This window comes from Pyxicephalus adspersus, chromosome 6 (genome assembly GCF_032062135.1).
Source record: "Pyxicephalus adspersus chromosome 6, UCB_Pads_2.0, whole genome shotgun sequence".
In the NCBI taxonomy this organism is placed as follows: Eukaryota; Metazoa; Chordata; class Amphibia; order Anura; family Pyxicephalidae; genus Pyxicephalus; species Pyxicephalus adspersus.
The window spans coordinates 19673300-19698639 of record NC_092863.1 but is presented as its reverse complement, the minus strand read 5'-3'; the positions used below and the strand labels follow the sequence as shown (position 1 = coordinate 19698639).

Sequence of the window (25340 nt, the reverse complement as noted above, 5' to 3'; positions counted from 1 at the left end):
CTTCTAATACAAGGAGATTTAGGCTCTGGCTGCATATGTTTAGCAAGCAAATCTGACCCTCGGATGGAAGAATGGGCGGGTTGTGTCCATACAGAGTACAGAGTCGTGGACCACCAAAGTTTTCTCACGGACCACCGGTTGGCAACCGCTGCCTTATGGTAACTAGAACTGATTGTCAAACTTTTATGTATAATACATACTGGGGATACTGTAATTCTCTATAAAAGATGTGTTACAGCCTGTCTGTACTCATAGAGTACACTGGGCAAACATGTAAGTTATGACAAAAACATCATCGGGGCCCAAAACAGCATATACGTCATGGCGGTTTTATTCCACTTTCCGTGCAATATAACCACAACAACTGCAGTAATTACATGGCAGGTGTTTTATTTGATTGCAAATGACATATTTATATGTTCAGTTTTTAATGTTTTTTTTTTAGGCCATAGGTGCACACAATTATGAATAACCATGACAACGTGACGTATTTGTACTATTGCGCACTAATACTTAATAATTGCTCTACCGCCAACTAGCGGCGGCTTGTGATACCGCACCGGAGAAAATACGTCACGTACCTTCGTCGCTGTAGGCGGGACCAGGTTTCATGTGTTGCTCGCTGTGATTGGTGGAGAGCTGTGTGTCCGGTACACGTGTCCTAAGAGTCACCGGAGCCGGGATGCAGGTTTGACGGGGAGGGGATCTGCAGAATTCTAAAGACTTACCGTACAGAAAGACGTGGGGGATGGGTAGTGCGGAACACACCGGTGTATTAATGTGCTAGAGATCATGTACACGGCTTGTATGACATAGAGCCTGCAGCTGTCAGGGAACTACAAGAGCCAGCATGCTGTGTTATGGACATAGAGCTGTATGTTCTCCTCAGAAAGAATACAAATCAGGCCATTTCTATGACAAACGGTGTTGGTGGCAGATTAGTAGTGCTGCTATGGCTCCAGTAAGGGTCACGCATCTATTACTAGTTTGATATGTTTTATTTGTATCCTGACAGTGAAAAAAGCTTCCTGTCTCAGGTGACAACGCTAGCTGAGTGTCTGTCTTTGCAGCTGCAGCGTTGTCACTCCAGATTGCACATTGACTGCATGCCAGGATTTCTTTAAATCTTCCACGTGTTTACCCTAAAACATCATTAATGTTCCATTGAGAACTCTACCTGTTCCCAAATTATAATCAAAGGTGCAGATGTGTTTTCTGTAAGCCTGCAACACTGTTAGTTTTAGAAATATTGCTTGGATTCTTGCCCAAAGTGTGATCAATTCTATGTGCTAAGTATTTGTTATTTAGGCTCCTAATAACCAATATATATCATTAGATATCCATAATAAATGTTGGATCGATCTTTAGGTGTTATTAATGATAGAAAGCAGAAATTGCTTAAAGATGCAATACAATCATTACACCTGAAGGGGGTGCTGTACAACACCGTATTGATTGCTGGATGATTGGGAGCAGGGATCTCAGGTGAAGATAGAGCATGTGGTCCTGGACTTTGTTCAACCCGCTGGCGGTTCATTTCTGTCCAGATTTATTGTCTTTCATGAGAATTTATTTTACATTTTAGGCCTGTACTTCTTAGGCATATCTCACGGAAATATGTCCAATATTAAATGTAATAAATTCAATAATAAACTTTAAATAAAAAACACAAAAATCTGTTAAAACAAGGGTGCATAAATAAACCAAAATACTGAAACCTTTAATACTTTACTTGTACTGTAGCATATACAATGATTACTTTGTATTGGATTTAGTACAGGTATTTTCTATTGAATCCAATACAAAATAATTTAAAATTCGCGACACGCTCCAGCACGCACCAACGTGCCTGGGAACTTGTGGGGAACGTCAGCGCACTTGCTGGGGGACCAATCAGAGGAAGAAGACGCGGCCAGAGGATGGGATCCGACTGGCAGGACACTGGAGGACGCTGGTGGGACCAGGTAAGTTTTAATTTTTTTTAGCTATGCCGAGTGTGGCTCGGGGTTACCGCTATCAGCTTTTATTTTTTACCCCAAGCCACACTCGGGGTTACCGCTTAGGAAGTTATTGGTCCTGCAGTTGATTATTAAATGAGCAGCCATGGTCATATGCTATGGAAATGGGTGCAGCAGGGTGCATCCCGCTCCTCCTCCCTTGTACAGTGATTGTCCCATCACTAGAAAGATCAGAAACGTTTCCAGCTTCAACTTATAAAATATCAGAGCAGCATCAACTGACTCCCTGTCACTTCTATGACAATCTGGATGCGTATTCTGCTAGGATCACTTTGTAAACTCATCGCATTTCAGTGCTGCAGTGCTTTTGTTCTTTTTACATCTAGCTTTGGATTGAGTTTTTACAATTTATATTTTACGTATGGCATAAGAAAGAGACTCATCTGTCAGGCACTGCAGTACGTGGCCTCCTTGGGATAGGGTGACTTATCCCTAACTTACTGACCCAGTGACAACATCGGGCCTGATCTTTAAAGCTCTCTAAGGCTGCAGAGAATACACTTTCATTAGTGAAGCTGGGTGATGTAGAAAACCTGGAGTTTATTTTCTAAAAGTCATTTGCTATTAGCAAATGTTTTCAATTCTGGACCAGATCCACTCCAGGTTTACGGGATCACTCAGCTTCACTGATGAAAGTGTATTCTCTCCAGGCTTGGAGAGCTTTAATAAATCAGGCCCATTGGGTCAGCAGAAGCATGATATTAAAACACTTATACCTATATAGGAGGAATGTAGAAGACATGAAACTTTTGTCGGATTTCATATTGCTGTCTGGGCACCTATGGAGAATTCCATTACTTGTTGTCTGATGATGTTTGTTCAGCATTATGGGGGATTATAACTTCCCAGTGGGGACATAATTGCCACATTCACCGTGCAAATCAACACTGGCATCTCATATATGTATAGAGAAGGTTCTGACAACATCATTCTGACCTGCAGTCCTGTGTGATTTCTTAAACAAAATCTCTTTCTTTTTATTAAACGGCCATACTAGAAAGTGATCAAGACTCATGTATGAATTAAAGACTTTATCCGATTATTATCGGTCACAGACGTGTCTTATACCAGACTGATCCTTGCTATGCCTTCCATTTTCTGTTTAATCCAAAGATGCATACATACGCTAGAAGATTGTGACTTGAGAAGAAAATTTGTGCTCGTCTCTGGTTAAAATCCAATATGTGCAGGGGTCACCTGACATTGTTCAGCAATCTGCCCTGGTGGATTGATGAATTACTGGGTGGGGACAGCCACTGTGATTTCCTATAGAGTGGAGCACAGATGAGCGCTGCTCTCTCGTCCTCCCCTCTCCATAGAACAGGACAGGAAAATTTTTACAATGCTTCTTTTTCCTGTCGCTGGGAACAATCACAGATAATCATTTCCAGCATCAAAAATCTGATGTCTGTTTAAGGCTTTAACAGTGCATGTATGGGTAGCACGATGGCTCAGTGGTTAGCACTCAGGCCTTTGCAGCGCTAGGTCCCAGGTTCAAATCTCGGCCAGGGCTTTATCCGCATGGAGTTTGCAGGTTCTCACCGTGTTTGCATGGGTTTCCTCCCACATCCCAAAAACATCCAGTTAGGTTAATTGGCTTCCCCCAAAAATTGACCTTAAACTGTGTTACTAATATATGACTGCGGTAGGGACATTAGACTGTGAGCCCCTTTGACTTTGTACAGCACTGCATATTATGTTGGTGCTATATGTTAATAATAATATACATTGGATCTGTTTTTTATTCTCTCTTTCCTACCACAGTTCTATCAGTCTTTAGATCGGAGCTGTGAATCCTTGTAATCACTTGAAAAATGCTCAGAAATACTTAAAAACAATGAGTATTTAAGAACATTTTTGGGCCATTATAATTAGTTTTTACCATTTTTTTTTTTCCTTTTCGTTCCTTTATTTTTTTAAACATCTCCTCTGCTGTATAATCGGCTTTAAAACGTCTTTAAACACACATACATACACTATGACCATTTCAAACATTACCCATGAGAACTTGGTCATTTTGTGGTCTGAATACAATGACTTCTCTTTTCCCAATTGGATGAAAATTGATCTTTCTGTTGTCTTAGTGCTCTTTCTTAGAATAACAAAGTTAACTTCAGTGAACACAAAACAAAAACCTGGCTATTGGGAAAGTAGGAAATAATTTTATCTGGGCAGAACTTTGAAGGTAAAGTAGACTTTGTGGAGTCTCACAACTGGAAGATATTGTTAGAGATATGTGACATTAGAAATAGAGAGCTTTCACCCACGTCCGTTCACTGATGGGAATTACATGAAGAATAACAGGGTCTTTTATAAGATTGTACAAATAAAACTAATAATAATAAACTCAATAACTGAGGTGATAAATAATTTATTTGTTTTGGTTTACATTTCATTACAGGATCTTCAGAATGTGCCCATCGACATCCAGACCAGCAAACTGCTGGGTAAGTAAAGTCAGAGTATTTATATAAAATAGCAACATATATCTGAACATAACCCAGGAAGCAGATAAAGTTTATGAAAAAGGCTGGTTTCTGTTTTCTTATAGTTGTGTAAAATCATGATTGAAAATAAAAATTATTTTACTAGTTTAAAACTATCAAGTGTGATATCTTAGGAAAGGGTAGCTAAATATCAACAAACTCCTAGATTGTAAGCTCTTCGAGCCAGGGTCCTCCCCTCCTCCTGTGTCACTGTCTGTATTAGTCTGTCATTTACAACTCTTATTTAACGTACAGTGCTGCGTAATATGTTGGCGCTATATAAATCCTGTTAATAATAATAACATTTTCAGTAACCCTTACAATTGCTGAACATAAAGGGTGACCTCATCTGTCATCCGCTGATTTGAAAGAACTGTGTGGTATTGTAAGATCTTTCGGGCTTTATTGATGCCAGAGCTACCTCATTTACTATATACCTTCTAAAAGTGACATAGCTAGCGAACACATTGCATTGTAGGGAAAAAATCATTATGTGGATTTCAATGCTAGATTTATGACTATTATTTCTTTAAATTATTAATTTAGTGGGTTTGGAGGGCTGGGGTAATTTTTACCTTTTTTTACCAGCTTACCAATTCTAATATGTATCATTTTAAGTAATAGGGTGTCTGTTATTTTTTTGTTTTGTTATTTAAATAAAGTAAACCTTAAATAAAAGAGAGAAGAGGTTCTGTCTTTCCCACTTCTAAATGTTATAGAACAAAAAATTGAACCCATTGTTTCACTTTAACTACAAATAGAAGGGGCAATGATATACAGCATCAGAAATATGAAACACTTAGACTCAGCAGAAAACGGAAAAAAAAACTATGAATTTGAATCATGCTTGGAATAAAGTGACGCTGTTCATTAATATTGTTGCATGTCCGTGATGTTTTTATATTGTGTCTTTGCAGACTGGTTGGTGGATAGGAGGCACTGCACACTCAAGTGGCAGAACAAGGTTCAGCAGATCAGAGAAAAAATTAATCAAGCATTGCAGGACATGCCAGAACATGAGGATATCAAAAATCTGCTTGCTGGAACATGTATGTGGAAACTGGCATGATATGTGAAGTTTTAAAAAGTTTACCTTTTCAGAAGTAAAAATGATTAGGTTAAGAAATGTTGGATTAATAGAGCAGCGAGTTCTAGATTAGTGCCATTTTTTTCCCAATTGATAATCTCACTTTTTTCCCTGCTGTCTTTGCTGTAACAGGGTACAATTTAACAGCAGTGGAGGAAAGCTGACATATAGGTATTGTAGTTTGTGTTAAAAATGAAGTAGTACAAAGCCAATCAGGGTTGTGCTCCAGCTTCAAGTATGTTGCTACATAATCATAGATTGGATTAGGAAGATAATGCAATATTTAGCCATGCTGAATATTGCTACACTGACGTTCCTAATACACATGCAGAATATCTGCAGATAAAAGGTACTTTTCTGACAATAAACAGTTCTTCTATGGGCTTCCAGCAACTTCACTACCCAAGAAGTAGCTGCTTTGATTAATATTATAATTGTTTGAGGACTTTGCATTGATTTTGAGCATTCTTGTGCATAGTCCTCAGACATATGGGCAAATGGCTTCTACCTAGACTGCTCATCTGCATTGTACATTGTTTTAGGAGATGCTTAAACATATATTTTGCTTTTCCAGATATTAATTACTTCCACTGTTTGAAGATTGTCGAGATATTAAAGGGTACCGAAGCTGCCACTAAGAACCTTTTTGGACGATACTCTTCCCAAAGAATGAAGGTGATTTATAGAATCGGCTTCTTAACCACATAAGTCTAAAGTGGTGCTGTGGATGATGAGAAAATTTAGTTATTTTTGTTTAGTTTTTTTACATTTTCCTGACCTAGGGTGACAACTCTCACCTACTTTACTGTATCAGTGTAAGAGCAGCACTTTCACCCTAGGTTGCATTCCTGGTTTGGTTACAAATCTTCTACCACATCACTTGCATAGTGATGTTGCTTTATTTTTAGCTACAAAGCAACAATATTTCTGACAGCATGGAATTTTTTAGTACTGTCCTGTTTAAAATTACACTAAAACAATATTTCTGGTAGAAAGCAGACAAAGTTATTTCCAAACTAAAAAGCAAACTGCAGCACCCTTGAACTATTATGTCAACATGTGTAGCATTAAAGTTGAATGAAACTGTTTCCCCATATACTAAAATTTGGACCACTAGGAGTTTTTTTTCTGTAATGTACAAACCACTACATATCTCCCATCCTATTGTGTGTATATTCCCTCACCTACTTGATTGTAAGCTCTTCGGGGCAGGGTCCTCTCCTCCTGTATCACTGTCTGTATTCGTTTGTCATTTGCAATCCCTATTTAATGTACAGCGCTGTGTAATATGTTGGCGCTATATAAATCCTGTTTATTAAAATAATAATAATAATAATATGTGCTGTATATTTTCTCATTATGGCAAAATGTAACCCATTCATAGTGCAGTCTCGGAGCTTGCTTCTATTTTTACCTTTACATTTTGTTCACAGTCTTTAGCCTTGTGATTATCCAGGCTAGAATGACATAACTTCCACATGTGTGCATAGTAAATAATTTTTATGGGCAGCCAACAAGCAGGCTGGTTTACCCTGTGTTGCCAATTTATGTATTTACCTATTGCAGCAGTTGAAAGATTATATGATAATCCTTTTTTATGTTTCCCAAAACAGGATTGGCAAGAGGTAATATCTTTATACCAAGCTGACAATACTTATCTAGGTAAGTGAATTGTTTATGCAACTTGATTTATATTGCACAAAATGTTCATGTTGATGTCAAAGTGTTGCAGTGGCCTGTTGCTGTTCTGTTCATACTAAAAGTTTTCCCTTCAAAGTTGCTAAAAGGAATTTTCAGTCTTGTAAGTCAGATGTAGATCAGCTAATATTATTAAAAAATATTACTTGTGCTGAAAAAATTTTCTTCTCTAGTAGACACTATACATGATTCTCTGTGTTTCCCTCTGCCCTAGCGGAGAGAGGCAGCCTTTTGATGCGCAGTGTGAGTTACGAGATCCCAGCTCTGAAGAAGCAGATGGCTCGGTGTCAGCAGCTTGCTGTGGAGAGTGAACGGCGGGCAGAAGAGTGTGTTCAAGGTGCAGCTGAGCAAAGAGAGCAGTATTATAGCAGCTGTAAGCGATATGGAATCAGTGTAAGTGTAGACAGCCCTTCTTTTTGTTTTGCCTTGGCAACAACTTCTAAACAAAGTCATGTGGGTGACCTATTTCTTTTCTGTCCAGGGAGAGGATGTCCGTAAAGAACTCCAGATGTTGGTGTGTGACGTGCCATCATTGCTAAGGCAGGTTGGAGCAGACACGGCTAGATTGTTGCCTGCAGTCGAGTTATATCAGGCTTGTGTGTCATTTGTGTGTGAAAGGTAAGAAATGAACTTTGTATAGGACTATTGTTAATAAACTGGTTACCAGGATATTTTATCTTTTTCAGTGATTGCTGCTCCATCTAAAACTCAAAATGCAAAAAAGTGCACAAACATCCTATTAGTTAATTAGCAATAAATTTTGGGACCCCCCCAGTTAGTTTTGCATGACCTTTATACACAAGCTGACAAACTGCCTACAAGCACCTAAAATGGCACGCCAGTACCAGGTTCTTTGTGTCACGGCTGGCAAGATGATTAAGTTGTCCAAACCAACATTTTGAAATAGAAGAAAGCAAGCTGTGGTTTACTCACAATAGTATCCGTGTGTTTATTACTACTGTACATTGCATGCCAAGTTGTTTATTACTAACCCTTTCACTGTCCATGCTGGTTTGTGCACATGGACAACCCTCAGAACACTATGAAAAACAAAAATCTTGTGGAATAAAATGGTGTTAGTTCTAATTTTGTATATAATACAATTAATGTGTTATGCTTATATTATCCACTTTTCTGGTAAAAAAAATCAAAAACATTTGATCAGGAGTTTGTTTATATGCTGATAAAGCTGCTGCCACAAGCACCAAGTCCTTGCCAGTTATACCCCAAACCGTTTTGCTGAATAGTTTTGAATACAGCAGTGGGGAAAGGTTAGAACAAGGTGATTGGACAAAGCTGTAACTGCTGCAAAAAGAATGTCTGCTAATAAATGTAAAGTTTGGCAAATGGAACAATGTTATGGTTATGACATAGTGTATCAATTGTGATTTGAATACTAAACAACTAGTTACATTAGTCTTGCCTTGATGAATAAAAGTGTCCATTGCTATCATGATCATTTTTGGGTCATTTCATACCAGTATTGCTTATTATATTTACATTCTGTGCTTTCTACATGGGGCAAAGTTGTTGTGCTTGGACAGCTAGGACTCATATTATGGGCAGTGATATTTAGCACAGCCTAACCATCTTAGTTACACAATCTGAATACCGGTACACTCCCACGTCGTGTCTTGTGAGCAGTTTTCTTATGGCAGTCATTTACACTCTTTCTGTTTGTCCTAAGTGGTGTGAGCCAAGCATCAAATAAGATTTTGAAACAATTGTTACATACATAACATTTAAAAAAAAATTTGTGGCAAGGGTACAAACAGGCTGCAATATTTGACAATGTTGCATGAAGTAAGACATATAGGTTTCCATTATATGTATGGCACTTTTACAAGCCAGCTGTGGGCCAGCCAAGTCAGCATGCTAGAAATATTTATGTGAATATAAATTTATAAAGCAAAATGCCTGAAGTGTTTTTATTATCTTAACACAAAAGCTTTCAAAACTTTAATACGGTTCTAAAGATACAATAGGATAATGGAAAAAAATGGAAAAGGTGAAGGTCTTTCAGTATCTATAAAATATAATGACTTTAAATGCACCATAATACATTCTTATTTCAGTTCTCCAGAAGGCGCTCTCCCACTTATTTGCTATGTGCAGAAGAAGGGAGATACATCAGTTTATGAATGGCGCACAGGAGAGGTTCCAGAAACAGTAGAAAGACCAGAAGTTAAAGCTGAGGATGTTACACAGCATACAGTGGAGGGGGAGGTAAGTAATTGTATGTTTCTGCTATAAAAGATTATGGATATTGTTGTCCCTATCCTTTAAACATGCTTATGCCTTTCAGATTGACTGGGGTGACATTGTACTGAGTACAGAGAATGTGACTCTGCAGACATCAGAGGACATAGACTGGGGTATTGTTTCAGAGCCAGAGGTAAGCTGTTGTTCTTGGCTTTATGAAAAATGGGATGCCTGGTGTGTATATTTTTATGCTGTCATTATCAGGTAGATCAGCCACTTGTTCTATGTCAATTGCAGTTTTTCAACATTAATTGAATTAAGAAAAAAGCAGGGCTCTTACTGTAGAGCCATCTGTGTGATAACACTTAGAAATCCTTTTATATACATTTTATAGAGACAGTATGGTTTATTTAATAATATAGAGGGCAGTAAGCAATAGTAGTCAGTCTGCAACAATCTTTTACTCCAAATTCTGTAAACAACTGAATCTTTGAACTAACTTTCAGGTCCTCGGGTAACTCCTGCTATGTATACTTCAACCTCACCTCACATTATATTAGCATGATGGTCAGTGTAAGGAATGCTTCTTGCATTGCTGGTCATTTGAAATAATGCCACCCCTACAGATATAGCCAAAATGATTATTTGTATCAATTAAACTCACCTGACCTCATTGCTCAAGAAACCTCTAGATCAGGGGTTGGCAACCTTTACTATCAAAAGAGCCATTTTTCCCCCTCTTCCACTAAATATAAATAGTCTGGAGCTGCAAAACATAACACATAAAAACATAGCCACAGGTGTCACTCACTTGCCTCTAATGTTGTTCATCTGTCCCCAACCCCCCCCCCCACTTGAGAAATTGGGGTTCAGGTGCTAGAAGAATTCAGCAATGTGTAACAGGGTAGATTTTTGTTTGATAGGCAGAGTTATTTATGTTCTGACACTGCCTTAGTGATGAAATGTTGGGGGGTGTTAGCCACACGTGTCCCCCACTTGCACCTCTAATTTTGTTTACTATACCCCCCGTTCCAGAGAAATTGGGGTTCAGGTGCTTTCAGGAAGCCTTCAGTAATGTGTAACAGGGTAGATTTTTTTAAAGAGCAGAGTTCTTTATGTTCTGACGATGGCCTAACAACAAAATTTTAGGGGGTGTTTGTCACAGGTGTCCCCCACTTGCACCTACATTTTTGGTTTTGCACATCTCCCCGTTCCAAGGAAATTGGGGTTCAAAGTAGGCAAGGGGACAGGATAGTGTTGTATGACATTTCTAGTTTTTGTAACAGGTAGGTATAAATTTGGGGTTCGCACCTCCTTGCTATGTAAGTCGCCCCGGGGGTCCATAGTTTGTATGTTTATTTCGGGCTTCTAGACACACTTTTGAAACAGTAACCCTGATGTTCAATTTTAACTATTTTTTATAATTATGACCCCCATACTTTTAAAGTTGTTAAAGGCGGGGAGATGAAATTTGGGGTTCTACTAGCTATGAGGGTCCCCTGTGTACCCTGGGAATTTTAGGTTGGTACAACATACTGTTTAGGAGATAATGGAGGTTTGTCCTGGGAGAGATGTAAGGCTGCAGTACATGACATGTTGCATTCATACACAAACACAGCTGTCAAACTTTCCTAACGATAACGTCACTGTACCCTAGTAGATTTTTTTCATTAGAACCCTGAAAGGGGAATCCCCCTCTTCCGCAGTGTCTATGGGAGGAAGGGGATTCCCCCATCGGGGGCAGCAGAAGGGAGACGCAGTGTCTATGGGAGGAAGGGGATTCCCCCATCAGGGGGGCAGCAGAAGGGAGACACAACAACGAGGCTAAAGAGCCGCGGGTTGCTGACCCCTGCTTTAGATAAACCCCTGGGTTACACTGAACTATTGTTGAGAAATACTAATATAGAGGCTTTCATGGCAGTACTTTGTATGGGGGATGGATCCTTTATTAATATTACACAGTATTTATTTAGTGCCATCATATTACGCAGAGCTGTACAAAGTCCATAGCTGTGTCACTAACTGTCCCTCAAAGAAGCTCACAATCTAATGTCCCTGCCATAGTCATATGTCAATAATGTAGTCTAAGGTCAATTGTTAGGGAGAAGCCAATTAACCTAACTTCATGTTTTGGGATGTGGGAGGAAAGCCACGCAGACACGGGGAGAACCTGCAAACTCCATGCAGATAGTGTCCTGGCTGGGGATCGTACCTGGGACCTAGTGTTGCAAAGGCCGGAGTGTTAACCCCTGAGCCACTGTGCTGATCCTTTCTGTTTTGCAGTTGTCTGTAACACAGTTCGACACTTTGTAGCATTAAAGGTCAATTTGTTAGACCTGCAGGTTCAGAGTCTTCCTGCTGCTCCTTTTCGGTATGTACTGGTGATGTAATACATATTTATTCTTCCCCCTTGGCCTAACTTGCTAGTACTGTATTATGTATATGTGGGGATTGAAAAAAGGCTCTAACTAAGGAAAATTGTGTTTTGGTACAAGAGACCTATAAAATCGCTTACATACTGGCAGGTTTTAATATTTTACCCTTTATTCTGCTGTAAGATATGGGGTGGCTTTTTTAGTTGCAGGCAGTCCCATCAATCAAGGGAGGGATTTAAAAGTTTCCAATCTCCCTGTGGGTGGCAGTATAACTCAGAAGTTTAGGACTTCCTGCACCCCTAATGAAGTCCATATCACTAAATTATTGGTAAATACAGAAATCCTATGTTTCTACTTTTTTGGTTAGGTTAGAGAGAGTTACTATTTCTTTCTTCCTACTAGCAACATTTGACCAGATAGAAAGTGTGGAGAACTCTCCTCCAGCAACACAAACAAAAAAAAAAAGTGAAAATCATCAGGACATAAAGTGTAAATCTCCAGAATGGAGTAAATGCCCCAAAAGAATTTTTATCCTTCTTTTCTCTCAAAACAAAAAGAACCTTTTGGCTTGACATGCAGCCTAATGTTAGAACTGTGGGGCATACTAATAAAGCAACGAATGTGAGATTTACTAAACATTGAGTTTAGGTTAAGTAATCACTGTAATTTAAAATACATGCACTAGGGAAATACCTGGAATGATAGCCAAGTTTGAGACCTGCCAGCTGATCAATATTTATAACAGAGTCAGGCATGAAGGGGTTAGGCATGCTTTCGAATTGAAGAATAAAATCTGCCCACACATTTTTTTAAAATTATAACTTACTTGCACAACTTGTTGCATCCTTGTTTATATATAAATTTCTATATAAATTTTATTTAATTTTTGCTTATGTATTGCTAGAGCACATCATCATTTTGCTTTCATTGACATGCCAAGAAATTATGTGAACATGTATTGTATATTTTAGGCTCCAGGTGCAGATGGTATTGTCTGGGACATTGGTGAAACTACTCCTGCCGAAAACATCTCTGTTGTGGAAACTGGTCATGATGGTAAGCTGTAGATCTAACTATTACAATTTACAGGGAGGATTAATTGACCTGAATACTGAAGACTCTGTCTCATTTGTTTAGGGAACAATCATTTACTGCAGGGGTCCCCAACCCCCAGTCTGACAGCTGGGCTGTGAGCAGCGGTGGTCTGTGCCTCTGGCCTGTGCGCACCCCAGCGGGGTCAGAAGATGGACCCCACTTGGGGGGTGCCAGAGCCGCAGACCATGACCCCTGTATGAATTGCAGGCCCTCAGACCTGCGATGGGAGAGTGGGCGGGTTTTGGCATCATGACGTCACTCTGGTGGAAGTTTCTTCCCCTTTGAGTGACACACCACTCCCTGCGCATGCGCAGTCCAGACTAAATAGATTTAGTGGTCCATGAGCTCCAAATGGTTGTGAACCACTGATTTACTGCATCTGTTCTCTAAATCCTCTATTTATTGTACAGTGCTACATAATATGTTTTCGCTACATAAATACTAAATAATAATATTAAATATATTGAACATAATCTTTTCATATTAAAGTGAATGCTTTGCCCTTCCTCAAATGCACTTGCATATGTAAAAATTATTCCATCATATCAGACATCAGTCACAAGATACATTTTACTCTTCGTAAAAGCTCTAAGTGAGCTTATCATATGGTTTTACTAGCATTGCCACCTTGTGCTTCCTTACTAGATGTTGTAGTAAAATACATTAAGAGTTAGCAAGCAGGTTGTCATTTTCATTGTAACTAGTTACAATAGTAAGTCACAATGGTAACTTAGTTATATGAGAAAAACCGCCCCCTCGGAGTGATCTATGTAAGGTTTGCAAGCATTTTAATTAACTTTGTTGCAGTGTTCTACCCCTTTCCTGTATAAACCTATAACCTGTTTGACCATGTCCTTTGCTAACTGATTCCTGGATGAGCTGTTTTGGTTCATTATAACCCATCTGTGCACTGTTAGTGTTATGATGAGGAAAGGTGAAGTGCATCTCCAGGAGTAGTTAACCTGTAGGAAGTATCTCGGCAAAACTGAAGTTTATATTGCATTTGTTGCTTACATATAAATTGTATATTAGTGCAGATTTAAACATAATCAGTAGGTCGGTCATCCAAGCTGGACATTTGTGGAAGCTTTCCAACAGTGTACACCAACTGTACTAATAGGGCCTAATGTATTAAAGCTCCCCAAGGCTGGAGAGGATCCACTTTCATCAGTGAAGCTGGGTGATCCAGCAAACCTGGAACAGATTTCTTCCAAGTCATCTGCTATTTGCTAGCAAATGTTTTGTATTCTGGGCCAGATGCATTCCATGTTTGCTGGATCATGCAGCTTCACTGAAGAAAGTGTATCCTTTCCAACCTTGTAGAGCTTTAATAAATCAGGTTCATAGTGTACAGACCACCTCCAGGTTGCCATACTGTGTTAAATTTGTGTTAAAAGTTTTTTTTAGAAAATTACAATTTGTACAGATTAAAATAGAAATATAGAAGTACTTGTTTTGCAGTTTTATATGCACCATTATTTGTGGAGTTCTTGAACGGTATGGTACTTATGGTACTTCTAGATTAATACTAGATAATGCCTTTCCCTTTCAGCCTATTATTGTGCTTAAGGTGCCTGTAGACATATATGAATGTTTTACTTATACATATATTTATGTTTCATAAGTCTCTAAGCACTTTATGGCATGTTCTTTCTAAATCTTAGGTACAAAGTGATTGACAAGCAGATTTTTTGGAAGATTCTTTTTTTTCTCCATAGATAAGCTCCTCATGTGTTCCACTCTACAGTCAAAATGAAGCACGTTTAAATATTGTGCATGGTTTATGACTTTTGTTTAAAGATAGCTTGATTGATTTGATGGTGCACAGCTTGCTACTGTTTAAATCTTGTAGGCACCTTTTAATCCTTGTTAAAAATAAATGATCATAAAGACTTAAGAGGTAGAATGTTTTAGGACCTTTATGCTATAAATCTTACATGCCATTGAAATCTTTCCTCTTTGATGACTGAAGGTTTTCATTGTCTCAGTACCCCCAGGTGTAGCACGAGGGACTGATGCTCTCACAATTCTGGAAAATACAGAGACCCGAAACCAGTTTGTAGATGAACTCATGGAGGTGAGTTATCAGTACTTTATTTCTCTTTTATGTGACTATTCCAGTGTAATAGGATTCACATGTGATCTTTGGGATAATAACCTTCCTATATAAAAAACAAAAAAATGCTGCAGTCTTTTGAGGCTCAAGCACGGAGTCTTCTTTCTTCCACTTTAGGCTTCCCAGAAGCAGGGTATTTTTGTAATGGATGTGAGCATGCAGCAACAATGACCTCAGGAAGAGGATAGCAGTTCTGTCTAGGGACTTGAATGGATGAGGAAAGTAAAATTGTTATCATGCATGATGTAGTAGATGGGGATAAAAAATAGGGTCCAGTAAATAAATCTAGTAGCTTCCTTAAATATATATGTATTTAATACAAAAACAAAAAGGAGAAACACTAGGATTGTAAAAGTTACCAATAAATAAAAAATGTATATATTACCCCGAAATTTAATTTTAACTAGAAATATACTAGAATTTCCCTTTGAACCTGATATCATTCTGTTGAAATGAACCATTGAAAGCTTCTTCAATTTAGTTGTCCCCTGTCCCCAGTAATGGCCCTACCTTTACTACCTATTTTCTCCCTTTGTGTTTGTCATTTTCTTCTCCTTTTCAACCATTCAACTTTTAAACCATTGTGCCGAAGGTGTTAAGATCCCATAAGGTGCAGGATCATATATTTATTTTTAAAGGCCCTAATAAGATGGTGCTGTGCTAAATGATAAGTGCTTTAAGAATTAATCCAGGGAATTAAACCAGGAATTGGAACAAAATTGATGATACCATTACACTCTGCTACTCCCACCTCATACCTCTGGATTGAACCATCATTGCACCACTTGAACGCCTACACTACCTCTGCTGCTGCCATCCTGAACTGTTTTTTCACCAAGCTGCTCACTGACTGATTGCTATCCCACTCCTGGAATTCAACAAGATGACAAGCTTCACTACAACCCATATTACAAGAGCTGCTCGCATGGATTTCAGTATCCTGCACTGCATTATGTACTCCTATGACTCACAATTACCTGTTACCATGTATTGCTCACCCTGCACTCTCTTTGCTTTTGCTCTTTTCCCTCTCCCCCCCCCCGTCTGTTAACCCCTTCTCTGTTTGCTCCTTCGCTTTCCTGCTTTCTCTGTCTGTACTTCTGCACTTTTTCTCTCTTTTACTACTTGCTTGTGACATCTCATCCAACCCTGGTCGCCCTCACAGCGTCTCTCTTCCCTACCCTCTCACCAACATTAGCCCGCCTCCTAATCTCAATACTATCCCCACTACCTAAAAGTTCCCACCCCTTTCTCTGGCAGTCTATGGAATGCCAGATATATTGGCAATAAATTAACCTCTATCCACAACCTTCTCCTCTCTGAATCTCTAAACTTCCTGGCTCTCACTGAAATCTCTTCTCCAGACTCTGCTTCCGCTGCACTCTCCAATGGAAGCCTGCACTTCACACATACCCCTAGACCTGGCAACAGAGTAGGGGTGGTGTGGGTCTCATTCTCCCACCTAACTGTACATACAGAGTCCTTCCTACCCCGCCCTCTCTCATTTGCACCTCTTTTGAAGTCCAGTGAGTCCGTCTTTTCAACCCCCTACCCCTTTGTGTTGCTGTTGTCCACCGACCCCCTGGCCCAGTCTCACAATTTTTGGACAACTTTGCCTCTTGGCTCAAACATATTCTTTTCCATGACCTGCCCACCATCATCCTTGGTGACTTTATTTTTGCAGTGGATGACCTCAACCATCCTTCCTCAGCCCAACTGCTCTCTATCACCTCCTCCTTTGGACTCGCACAGAACATCATTGGCCCCACACATATCACTGGACACACTTTAGACCTGGTATTTTCCAAACTCTGCAACCTCAATCACCTTGACAACTCACCATTTCCCCTTTTCTGACCACAACCTAATCACGTTCAACCTATCTAACTCCTTTCCCCCTCCACATCCCACACTTGGCCAATGTAAGAGAGATATCCATAACCTTGACCACAACCTATTCTCAAACTGCCTTAAGTCCCTAACCCCCACTCTCTCCAAAATCACCTCCCCAGATAAAGCTGCAACCCAGTTCAACCACTCTCCTGCTTTGGCCCTTGATAAGGTTGCCCCTGCCACCTTCCGCTACCCCCGCTCTGCCATCCCCCGAGCCTGGCACAACAATCACCCCAAACATTTTCAAAAGACTGTTCAGGAGCAAATCTGGCCTCACCACCGACTTCATGGACTACAAAACTAAGCTACAAAGCTTTAACACAGAGCTCACTATCGCCAAGCAAAATTATTTCCACTCCACTCCAAACATATTCATCCCTTCCCCCTGTATATCATCACTGGCCCCCCTCAGCCCTGTTACTCTGGATAAAGTCTCCTCTCTTCTCTCATCATCTACATCTACTACATGTCCGCTTGACCCAATTCCCTCTGATCTACTCCGTGCCCATTCCTCCACCCTGGCCCCTGCCCTAACCGAACTATTCAACCTTTTCCTCTCTATTGGTATCTACCACTCCTCTTTCAAACATCCTACACCCCTCCTTACTTTCTAGCTACTGTCCCATCTCCCTTCTCTATGTTTCCAAACTCCTTGAGCGCCTTGTTTTCAAAAGACTCCCCAATTACCTGACCTTCTCCAGTCTGACTTCCGAGCTGCCCATTCCACCAAAACAGCCCTTACTAAAGTGGCCAATTACCTCCACAGAGCTAAGTCTCAAGGCAACTTTACCCTCCTCCTTCTCCTTGATCTTTCCTCTGCATTTGACACTGTTGATCACCCTCTTCCAATACAAATCTTGCACTCCATTGGTATCTGTGACACTGCTCTCTCTTGGTTTGCTTCCTATCTGTCTGACCGCGCCTTTCAAGTTTCTTTCAATGGTAATTCCTCCTCACCCACTCTCCTCCCTGTTGATGTTCCCCAAGGGTCAGTCCTTGGACTGGTTCTCTTTTCTCTGTACACCTCCTCACTCGGTAGTCTCATCTCCTCCTTACAGTACCATCTGTATGCTGATGACACTCAAATCTATCTGTCCAACCCTGACCTGTCCCCCTCAGTCCTGGATAAGGTCTCATGCTGCCTGTCAGCCATCCCATCATGGATGTCTGACAGATTTCTAGACAAAGTTTGGGATATTACAAGGAAGCTGACTGCTCTGAGGTGAGGAGGGAACTATTGCAATTGAACAGAATGGCGATAGAGTGCTTGTTTGTTCATCTGACATCTATCTGATGTTTGCACAAGGCGTTATATTCCCTTTCTTGCAGAAATATTGAACAGGGTTTCTTTTCCTAGAACCCTACGTATGCCTTTGTCATCTCCACATTATGATCACGTCATCAGGTTAAACAAGGTGGAGACAGTGAAGGCTTACATGGAGGACTAAGAACAGAAATGCCATAGTAGAAAAGACTGGAGCACTGTGATCAACACTGCAGGAAGGGGGAGAAGTGAATAGAACATTTATCTAGAAGACTTTTCTTTAAATAGCCCCTTTAATACCCCTGGGGACAACCACACACAGGTTGTGCTCATTAAATGCTGCAGACCGAAGCTGAAAGCCTCAGACAATGAGAATATACTGTAACAAACCGAATCTGTGATTATGCAGCTTTCTCTTTAGATAACAAAGAAGTTGTCAAGAAATCGCAGCATTCGAGAATAATTGCTTTTTTGCAGATCTGAATATTTGCCTGATTAAGTGGCAGTACTTATAGACCAACTAAACCCAGAAGTGAACAGAGCAAACTCAATAGCAAATGAGCTAAAAAGTAAATACAAATAGATAAATACCCAGTTTTATGGGTCAAATATGCTTGTGTGGCTTTCATTTCATTTACTTTCATCTCTAAATTCATCTGGTTTGAGGTTCTATTAAGTGTGAACATGTGACGCCCATAGTAGAAAGAGACTTTAATTTTACATTGATCGACATATTTGAGCAGAGAATCTTCCTTGTCCAATTTCAGCTTTAGTTGGGCTTTAAATTATACCATTTCAGTTGTATTTGGTGACTAGTCAGTCTGTAATTATTTATACCATTCCTTGTTATTGTTTACATTGTTTTGTTTTTTTTCTTTATCTAGTCTAGTCTAACAAATATGGTTTCCCAGTAACATCCTTCTCATCATTCTTGTTTTCTTGCGATTCAAGCTTGAGCTGTTCTTATCTCAGTGGCTCCAAGACCTAGATAGTGACGCTGACATTGTCACAGTCACACAGTTCCATAATGCTCCAGTCATTCTACAGGGACAGACTCGGGAGAAAGTGGTCACAATGTTGGCAGATGTCAGAGATCTTATTGCCCGGTTGACAGATGTGAAAATGCGCCATGTTTTCCTCATCCTTGCCTCACCACGGTAAGTGTGATCTGTTGTGTGAGCTTATTTTTTCTTGCATCATTGATTAGGTCTGCTCCTAGTGGAATCTTGGAAACAAACCTTGGTCAACAAAAATTATTTATCTTGACAATGACCCTATCAATCCTTAGTTTATAGATCTATAGCAGAGAGATTCTGTAAAGAATGCATAGGCTGATTGCATCTTAATGTTTTTTCAGTTTGCAAACTGTTCTTTCTCCGGTACTCAGATAACTGGAAAATTCAGATAACCAGCTCCCCGCCAGCTCCGCTTTCTTGATTGCTCCTCGCTCTGCTAGGGCTGCAGGAGCAATCAGGAGAGTGGAGCTTTCAGGAGAGCAGAGCTGAGTTCCGCTGATTGCTCCGCTCCGTGATTGGCTGAGAAAAGGGAAACTTTACTGACGGCTCAAACATCATCAGGGTTTCCCTTTTCTCAGCCATTCAGCACTGGAGGTGAATGAGGACAAGTCTCCCCATTCAAGTCTATTTCTAAATGGCCTGAGAAAACTACACTTATCCGGAATCCGCCATTCCCCGTGGATGCCAGATAACCGAGGTTCTACTGTATGTAAACTGTACAGCAGTTCTATGTTGTATTGGTAACAGATTTTTTTATTTTTTTTTTTTATAAAGTAAAGGCTAAGTGTATGCGAACCATTAAAAAGGTAGTGGTTGTGTAACCCAAAACAACCAGTAGGATTCTATTATTTTTCAGATCTGCACTAGAAAAGTAACATATGCTCTTTGGATGGAATGTTTGGAATGTTCTTATGGGCACCAAAATGCTTTTCATGCAAAAATAATCATCTTCGGTGAAGTAGATTTATGTGTTTGTAGATGTATGCCATTATCATTTTTTTCTTTTATAAATGCTAGTTTCTTCGCTGTCATACTGATCATTGATTCTCTGGTTTTAGCAGTTTGAGACACTAAACAGTTGAAGAACAAATATACAACAAAACCAGAATGGATCTGCATATTCAGAGCCAGAGGTTCAGCTTGTGAAACATTTTTCTATATTTTTGTTTGAATTTCTCTGTTGAATGATTTCCCTTAAGTAAAATGTAGTAACTCATTGTCATCATGACAAAACTAAGCATGACTTATGCTCTTGTAATATCTATTCCAGGTATGTGGATAGAGTTACCGATCTATTACGGCAACGACTCAGGCAAGCCGAACTCCTGGAAAGAAAGAGGGAAGCATGGCTGGAGAGAGGAAAGTCGACACAGGAAGAGAGAGAGAGCCTAGAGCCTAAGCTGCAACTCCTTCAGTAGAGAAGCCGTGAACTTCAGAAACAGGTGAATTCTGATAAGTGTGTGAAAGGGTAACCATAAAATTAGAAGATGTGACAATAACATTTCAGATCGAATTGTCTTATGTCATGTGCTTCCATTTTGTTGCAGATTGAAGCCGAACTCTCGAAGAGGTATAACAATCGCCCCGTAAAACTAATTGGCACTGGACTTTGACCTTTTGTATTATGATTTCTGGATTGGTTCATAGATTAAAATATCTTGATTTTATGGCGTCCGTTACATTGTCCTGTCTTTAAAGAGCTGTCCTTTGAATCTGCAATGCACCCCCTTTATCTTTCCATCCTGAGGATGACACATTCCATCTCCATCCCCACTTTTTCATATTACCGCAGTGCGAGATGTGCACCTTTCCCCTCTTCTTGGCTTTCTAATTACATCCCATCAGAATGACGAGTGACCTGTCACTGCTCATTATTCTGGCTGCTCGTTATCTCAGTGCTTGGGGGGGAGCAGCACCCTCCAGCTGGACACTGAGTGATGGCATCTATTAATCAGCAGGCTCACAGAGCAATACCTGTAACCACAGCTTGCTACAGAGAGTGCGGCTCTGCCAATAGGCAGGATGCCATGGTTTGTCAGCTTCTTAGTGGCTGGGATGAAAAAACAACACTGCAGGATAGCCTGAATAGTTGATAAAGGAGCATCACCTTGTGGGTCTGTGACAACACTGCTGGGTATTTTGATACTTTTCAAAACTGGCTGTATATTAGGTAAATCGGACATGTCTGATTGAAAAAATGAAATATTGGTTGTCAATACAAAACTTTTTATTTTTGTTTTTATTTGCTGCAAAAAAAAATGTTTAGTGTATTACCTATAATACACTTGGGGGCTCCAAATTTCCTGATATTCAGGAATGGACCCTGAAAGGTTGGATCCTACCTCATAAATAATGCATGCATCACTGTTAACTTTTACCACAGTAGTGTCAGCAGTCTCTTCCAATTGCTGATGCAGCCCACGTTTTCCGGTAATTCGGGTGGCTTTTAAAATTTAGTTTTCTCTTTCAACAGCCAAAAGTAACAAGGTGCGTAAGAACAGGATATTATTAGTCTTTATTATTAACCCACTGGAATAACCGTATAGTTATGTGTATGTATATTTACATGAGACGCAGATTTGGTCCTCTGGCTGGATCCTTTGTGTGTTCTAGTGGGAGACCTTTACCCAATATATTAAAATAAACCTAAAGTTACAGTAGGCAACTTCAGCTCCTAAAGTCCAAGTATGGTCAACCACCTCCTACTGAAACACAATGAAGATCTGCCAGTGAACCTAGAGGATCCATGAACCAATTAGATACCTGTGGTTTTTAATAGAAGGTGACTAAATGAATTGAAGATACTGTATCCCATTTCTAAGGTTACAACTAGCACCCACAGTCTTTATAAATCAGTTCCACATCACACTGTGGGAGCTGCAGAGCTTCATTATATATCCTTGATCTATGTCAAACTTAACAAATCTATTTTCCATACTAGACTCCTCAAATATTCTTTCAAACCTTACAGTGACCAGACTTACTATTCAGGTACATTAAGTACAAGGCATAAAATTATCACAAATCAAAAGTTTAATTTTTTCTCCAGCTTTTAGTTATTTATACAGTTCATTAATCTAACATCCCAATCAGGTACCAGTGTAAAGGGTATATTGGTGCAATCAGTCCTATAATATTAGTGTAGTGTTATGGGTCTTCTGACCCTTTTTAAATATCATCATGTCGTGTAATTTTTCTTGACCATTACATTATCAACTAATGTATATTGATGGTCACATGGTTGTATCCTGATAGATAAGGCTATGGAAAACAAGAATATCACATTTTCTTTTTATTTCCTCCTACCGGAGAGGTTTTTGATTGGCTTGTGTCTTCCTGCCCAACTTGGTTTAGGAGTTGTACATTAAAATATAAAGTGCACATTGTAGAGTTTAAATTGTTGTAATAGGCTATGGAAAGATTAAATAGACCTAAAACATTGCAATGCAATATGACATGTTTTAAAAATGCTATTGGATTGCAATGTTGGATCAAATGGATTGTAATGCTGCCTAGTAGCGGGGATAAATTTACTAATTTGGTGGAGTTTAACACTTTATGTAAAACTAATTTTTAAAAAAAGTATTTTATAACAGCTACACATATATCATTTTAAATTTTCATAAACAATGTAAATAGTAAATTACTGGGAATGCCTAATTTATTCCACAATTAGTTTAGAAAGCCAAAGGAACAGTCATAAAAATCATATACTGAATCCATTGTGTGTTTGCAGAGTCTTGCGCTGTCAATTTGCAGTTGTCCGGCCCTTTTTCAGTTGACCTTGTTGGTTATAACCGACGAGTTTTAACTTTTAAATCCATGATGGATTAGTCATTTTAGATTGTTACTGTTATTATTATTGATTATTCTTTATCACAACACCAACCAGCCAGGAGACATCTTTTTATTAGCCCTAACATGTATGCATGACTTTATGACTTTTATTTTCTCCTATTATATCAAAGTGAACAATATTTTTGTACTCCAATAACATCCATGAAGTGAGTACTATAAAAGAGGTTATTTAGCGCCTAAAGAGCAACATGGAAACTTCTGCAAAGGTCCCATGGCAATATACTACACATATACATATGTTTGTATACATACATATATAAGGCTGTATGTTAAGTAACTATGCAATTATGTGACCAAAAAATAAGATATATAAAATATATCTATCAACTGCAGCAGTGTGTCTGTATTATAGTATTATGTTGGGTAAAAAAGTTTGTGTTAAGGTAATCACTTAGTCTTTTGCTACAAAGACAAATTAGGATGTGTTAAATATTGGAGACCACAGTGTTTTTTAATGAGAATAGGCTTTCTGGCAAGCTTGCGATGAGATGACCACAATTAGGAAAGAAGACCAATTTTTACCTTTGCTCTCACACATGCTAAAATGCACAAAATTTAGGCCTGAAAATTTCTAACCCCCAAAAATATTACATACTTTCTGAAAACAAAGATCTGCAAAAAAAATGGATGTAGTGATTGGATGAACATACGGTGTTCCAGATCAAAATATGTAAGGCTATGTACACAGGTGCAATATTTGTCATTGGAAAGGATCTTTCACAATCCTTTCCAATAAGAAAAGACTGAACGATGCATGAACGAGTACTGTACATACAGCACCATACTGCTCTATGGAGGAGGGGGGCATGAACGACAGAGCGGCACCCGGCTGCGCTCTCTTCCCTTCACATTCATTACGATCTTTTGTTGTCCGTGGATCGACCAGGATGGTCATCCACACAACAAACGCTGTTCACACGCCAAATTCTCGTCTCGGTATCAGCCCTGAGGCGATTATGGGATGAGAATCGTCTAAGTGTGTACGTAGCCTAAGAATGGGGTGGGTGTTCCCCTACAACTCATAGGATATATGGTTGCCAAACCCCTGAATATTAAATTCAAGACAAATGGTTTAAAGATTAGAGATTACACAGCAGGGGGTTTTAGTTGACTATAATGATTTATAATCGAATATTAGGAAGATAAGCAATAACAATAACCAAACTGTTCCACCCGCTGGATGGTACAAAGGTTCAAACAGTGTCCTTTTTTGACCACTAACACTTGTAGGGTTCTTAGGACAAAGTACTAGACAGAAAATATCTTTATTCAATGTAGAAATATAAAGTGCAGCAACATAAAGCATAGTTTTAACTGGATCCCGACGTGTTTCGCCAGTTTAGGCTTCCTCAGGATTTAGGAAGGGTCAGTAACCTAATAAAGGTAAAGATATACAAAAACATATATATAACGTGTTCCAGATCACCGAGACAACATTGTCTAAAGTCAGCTGAACTGTTTTTAACCAAGCCCACAGCTGGTATTACAGCCATTGACTGCCATGACGTGTGGGATGGACGTCAATTAGTTAAAGCCTGTTTCTTCTGAAATATACTTGCTTTACTTTACTCCCAGCCTTTCCATTTAACTACTGGGACAAAAGAGAACACCTGTTACTTCCAGTTAGATGCAGCAAGTGATTTGCTCTATATAAAAACTCTTGTGACTAGCCATGTATTGCCACATAAGGGCTGGGAGATGACTGTCCGTGTAAGACGTAGTCTGGTAATTCTACAAAAACCTACCCAGAGCTGTCTTTCCTTGTTTTCAGCTTCTGAATGGAGTGATGAGACCCCAAAGGGAAATGCTATGATCATTTAATACGAAGAACTAGCATTAAATAGCCTACAAATTGGGCCCTCGCAGCATACTTGCACATTATAGCACTCTTACTTTCAGTAAAGGTCCAGATGTCCCTTACCACCACAGTTTTTTTCACCATAGTTGAGTAACGCTCCTCTTCTCCAATTACCTTCTCCATCCTTGGCGTCTCACAGATGGAGGAAATATGCTGAAATCATACACTGTATAATGCTTCCACCATGCTGTGCATACCGGACAAAAAGCTGCTAGATCCAGAGGAAACAATTTGGAATAAAAAATAATAATTTGCATTTCTCAAAAAAGAAAAAAAAACCTAAATTTCTAGCATGTCTTACATTAATATACCCATTGCCTTTATTAACATTCACCTGATCTTGTCAGTTACTTATGTATTATATAAAAGTAGCA

The 25340-nt window shown here is 39.3% G+C and overlaps 1 protein-coding gene across 1 annotated transcript; it reads left to right on the top strand.

Annotated features, from left to right (window-relative positions):
* The first annotated feature begins 56 nt into the window (after window positions 1-56).
* Window positions 57-20917, top strand: CDK5RAP3 (CDK5 regulatory subunit associated protein 3). The gene is made up of 14 exons (XM_072414876.1): window positions 57-158; window positions 4420-4465; window positions 5422-5553; window positions 6166-6266; window positions 7205-7253; window positions 7504-7682; window positions 7771-7907; window positions 9365-9515; window positions 9595-9684; window positions 12838-12922; window positions 14950-15038; window positions 19186-19391; window positions 20521-20692; window positions 20798-20917. The coding sequence occupies exons 1-13, from the start codon at window positions 72-74 to the stop codon at window positions 20666-20668; spliced, it is 1500 nt and encodes a 499-aa protein (XP_072270977.1). The 5' UTR covers window positions 57-71; the 3' UTR covers window positions 20669-20692; window positions 20798-20917.
* The last annotated feature ends 4423 nt before the right edge of the window (window positions 20918-25340 follow it).

What these genes read in the sequence shown, in the direction of transcription:
- CDK5RAP3 (XM_072414876.1), top strand. Translation starts at nt 72, where the DNA reads ATGGGCGGGTTGTGTCCATACAGAGTACAGAGTCGTGGACCACCAAAG. An exon ending in AGCTGACAATACTTATCTAG is followed by an intron (nt 7,254 to 7,503) that starts GTAAGTGAATTG and finishes CCTCTGCCCTAG; the next exon opens with CGGAGAGAGGCAGCCTTTTG. An exon ending in CTCATCCTTGCCTCACCACG is followed by an intron (nt 19,392 to 20,520) that starts GTAAGTGTGATC and finishes TATCTATTCCAG; the next exon opens with GTATGTGGATAGAGTTACCG.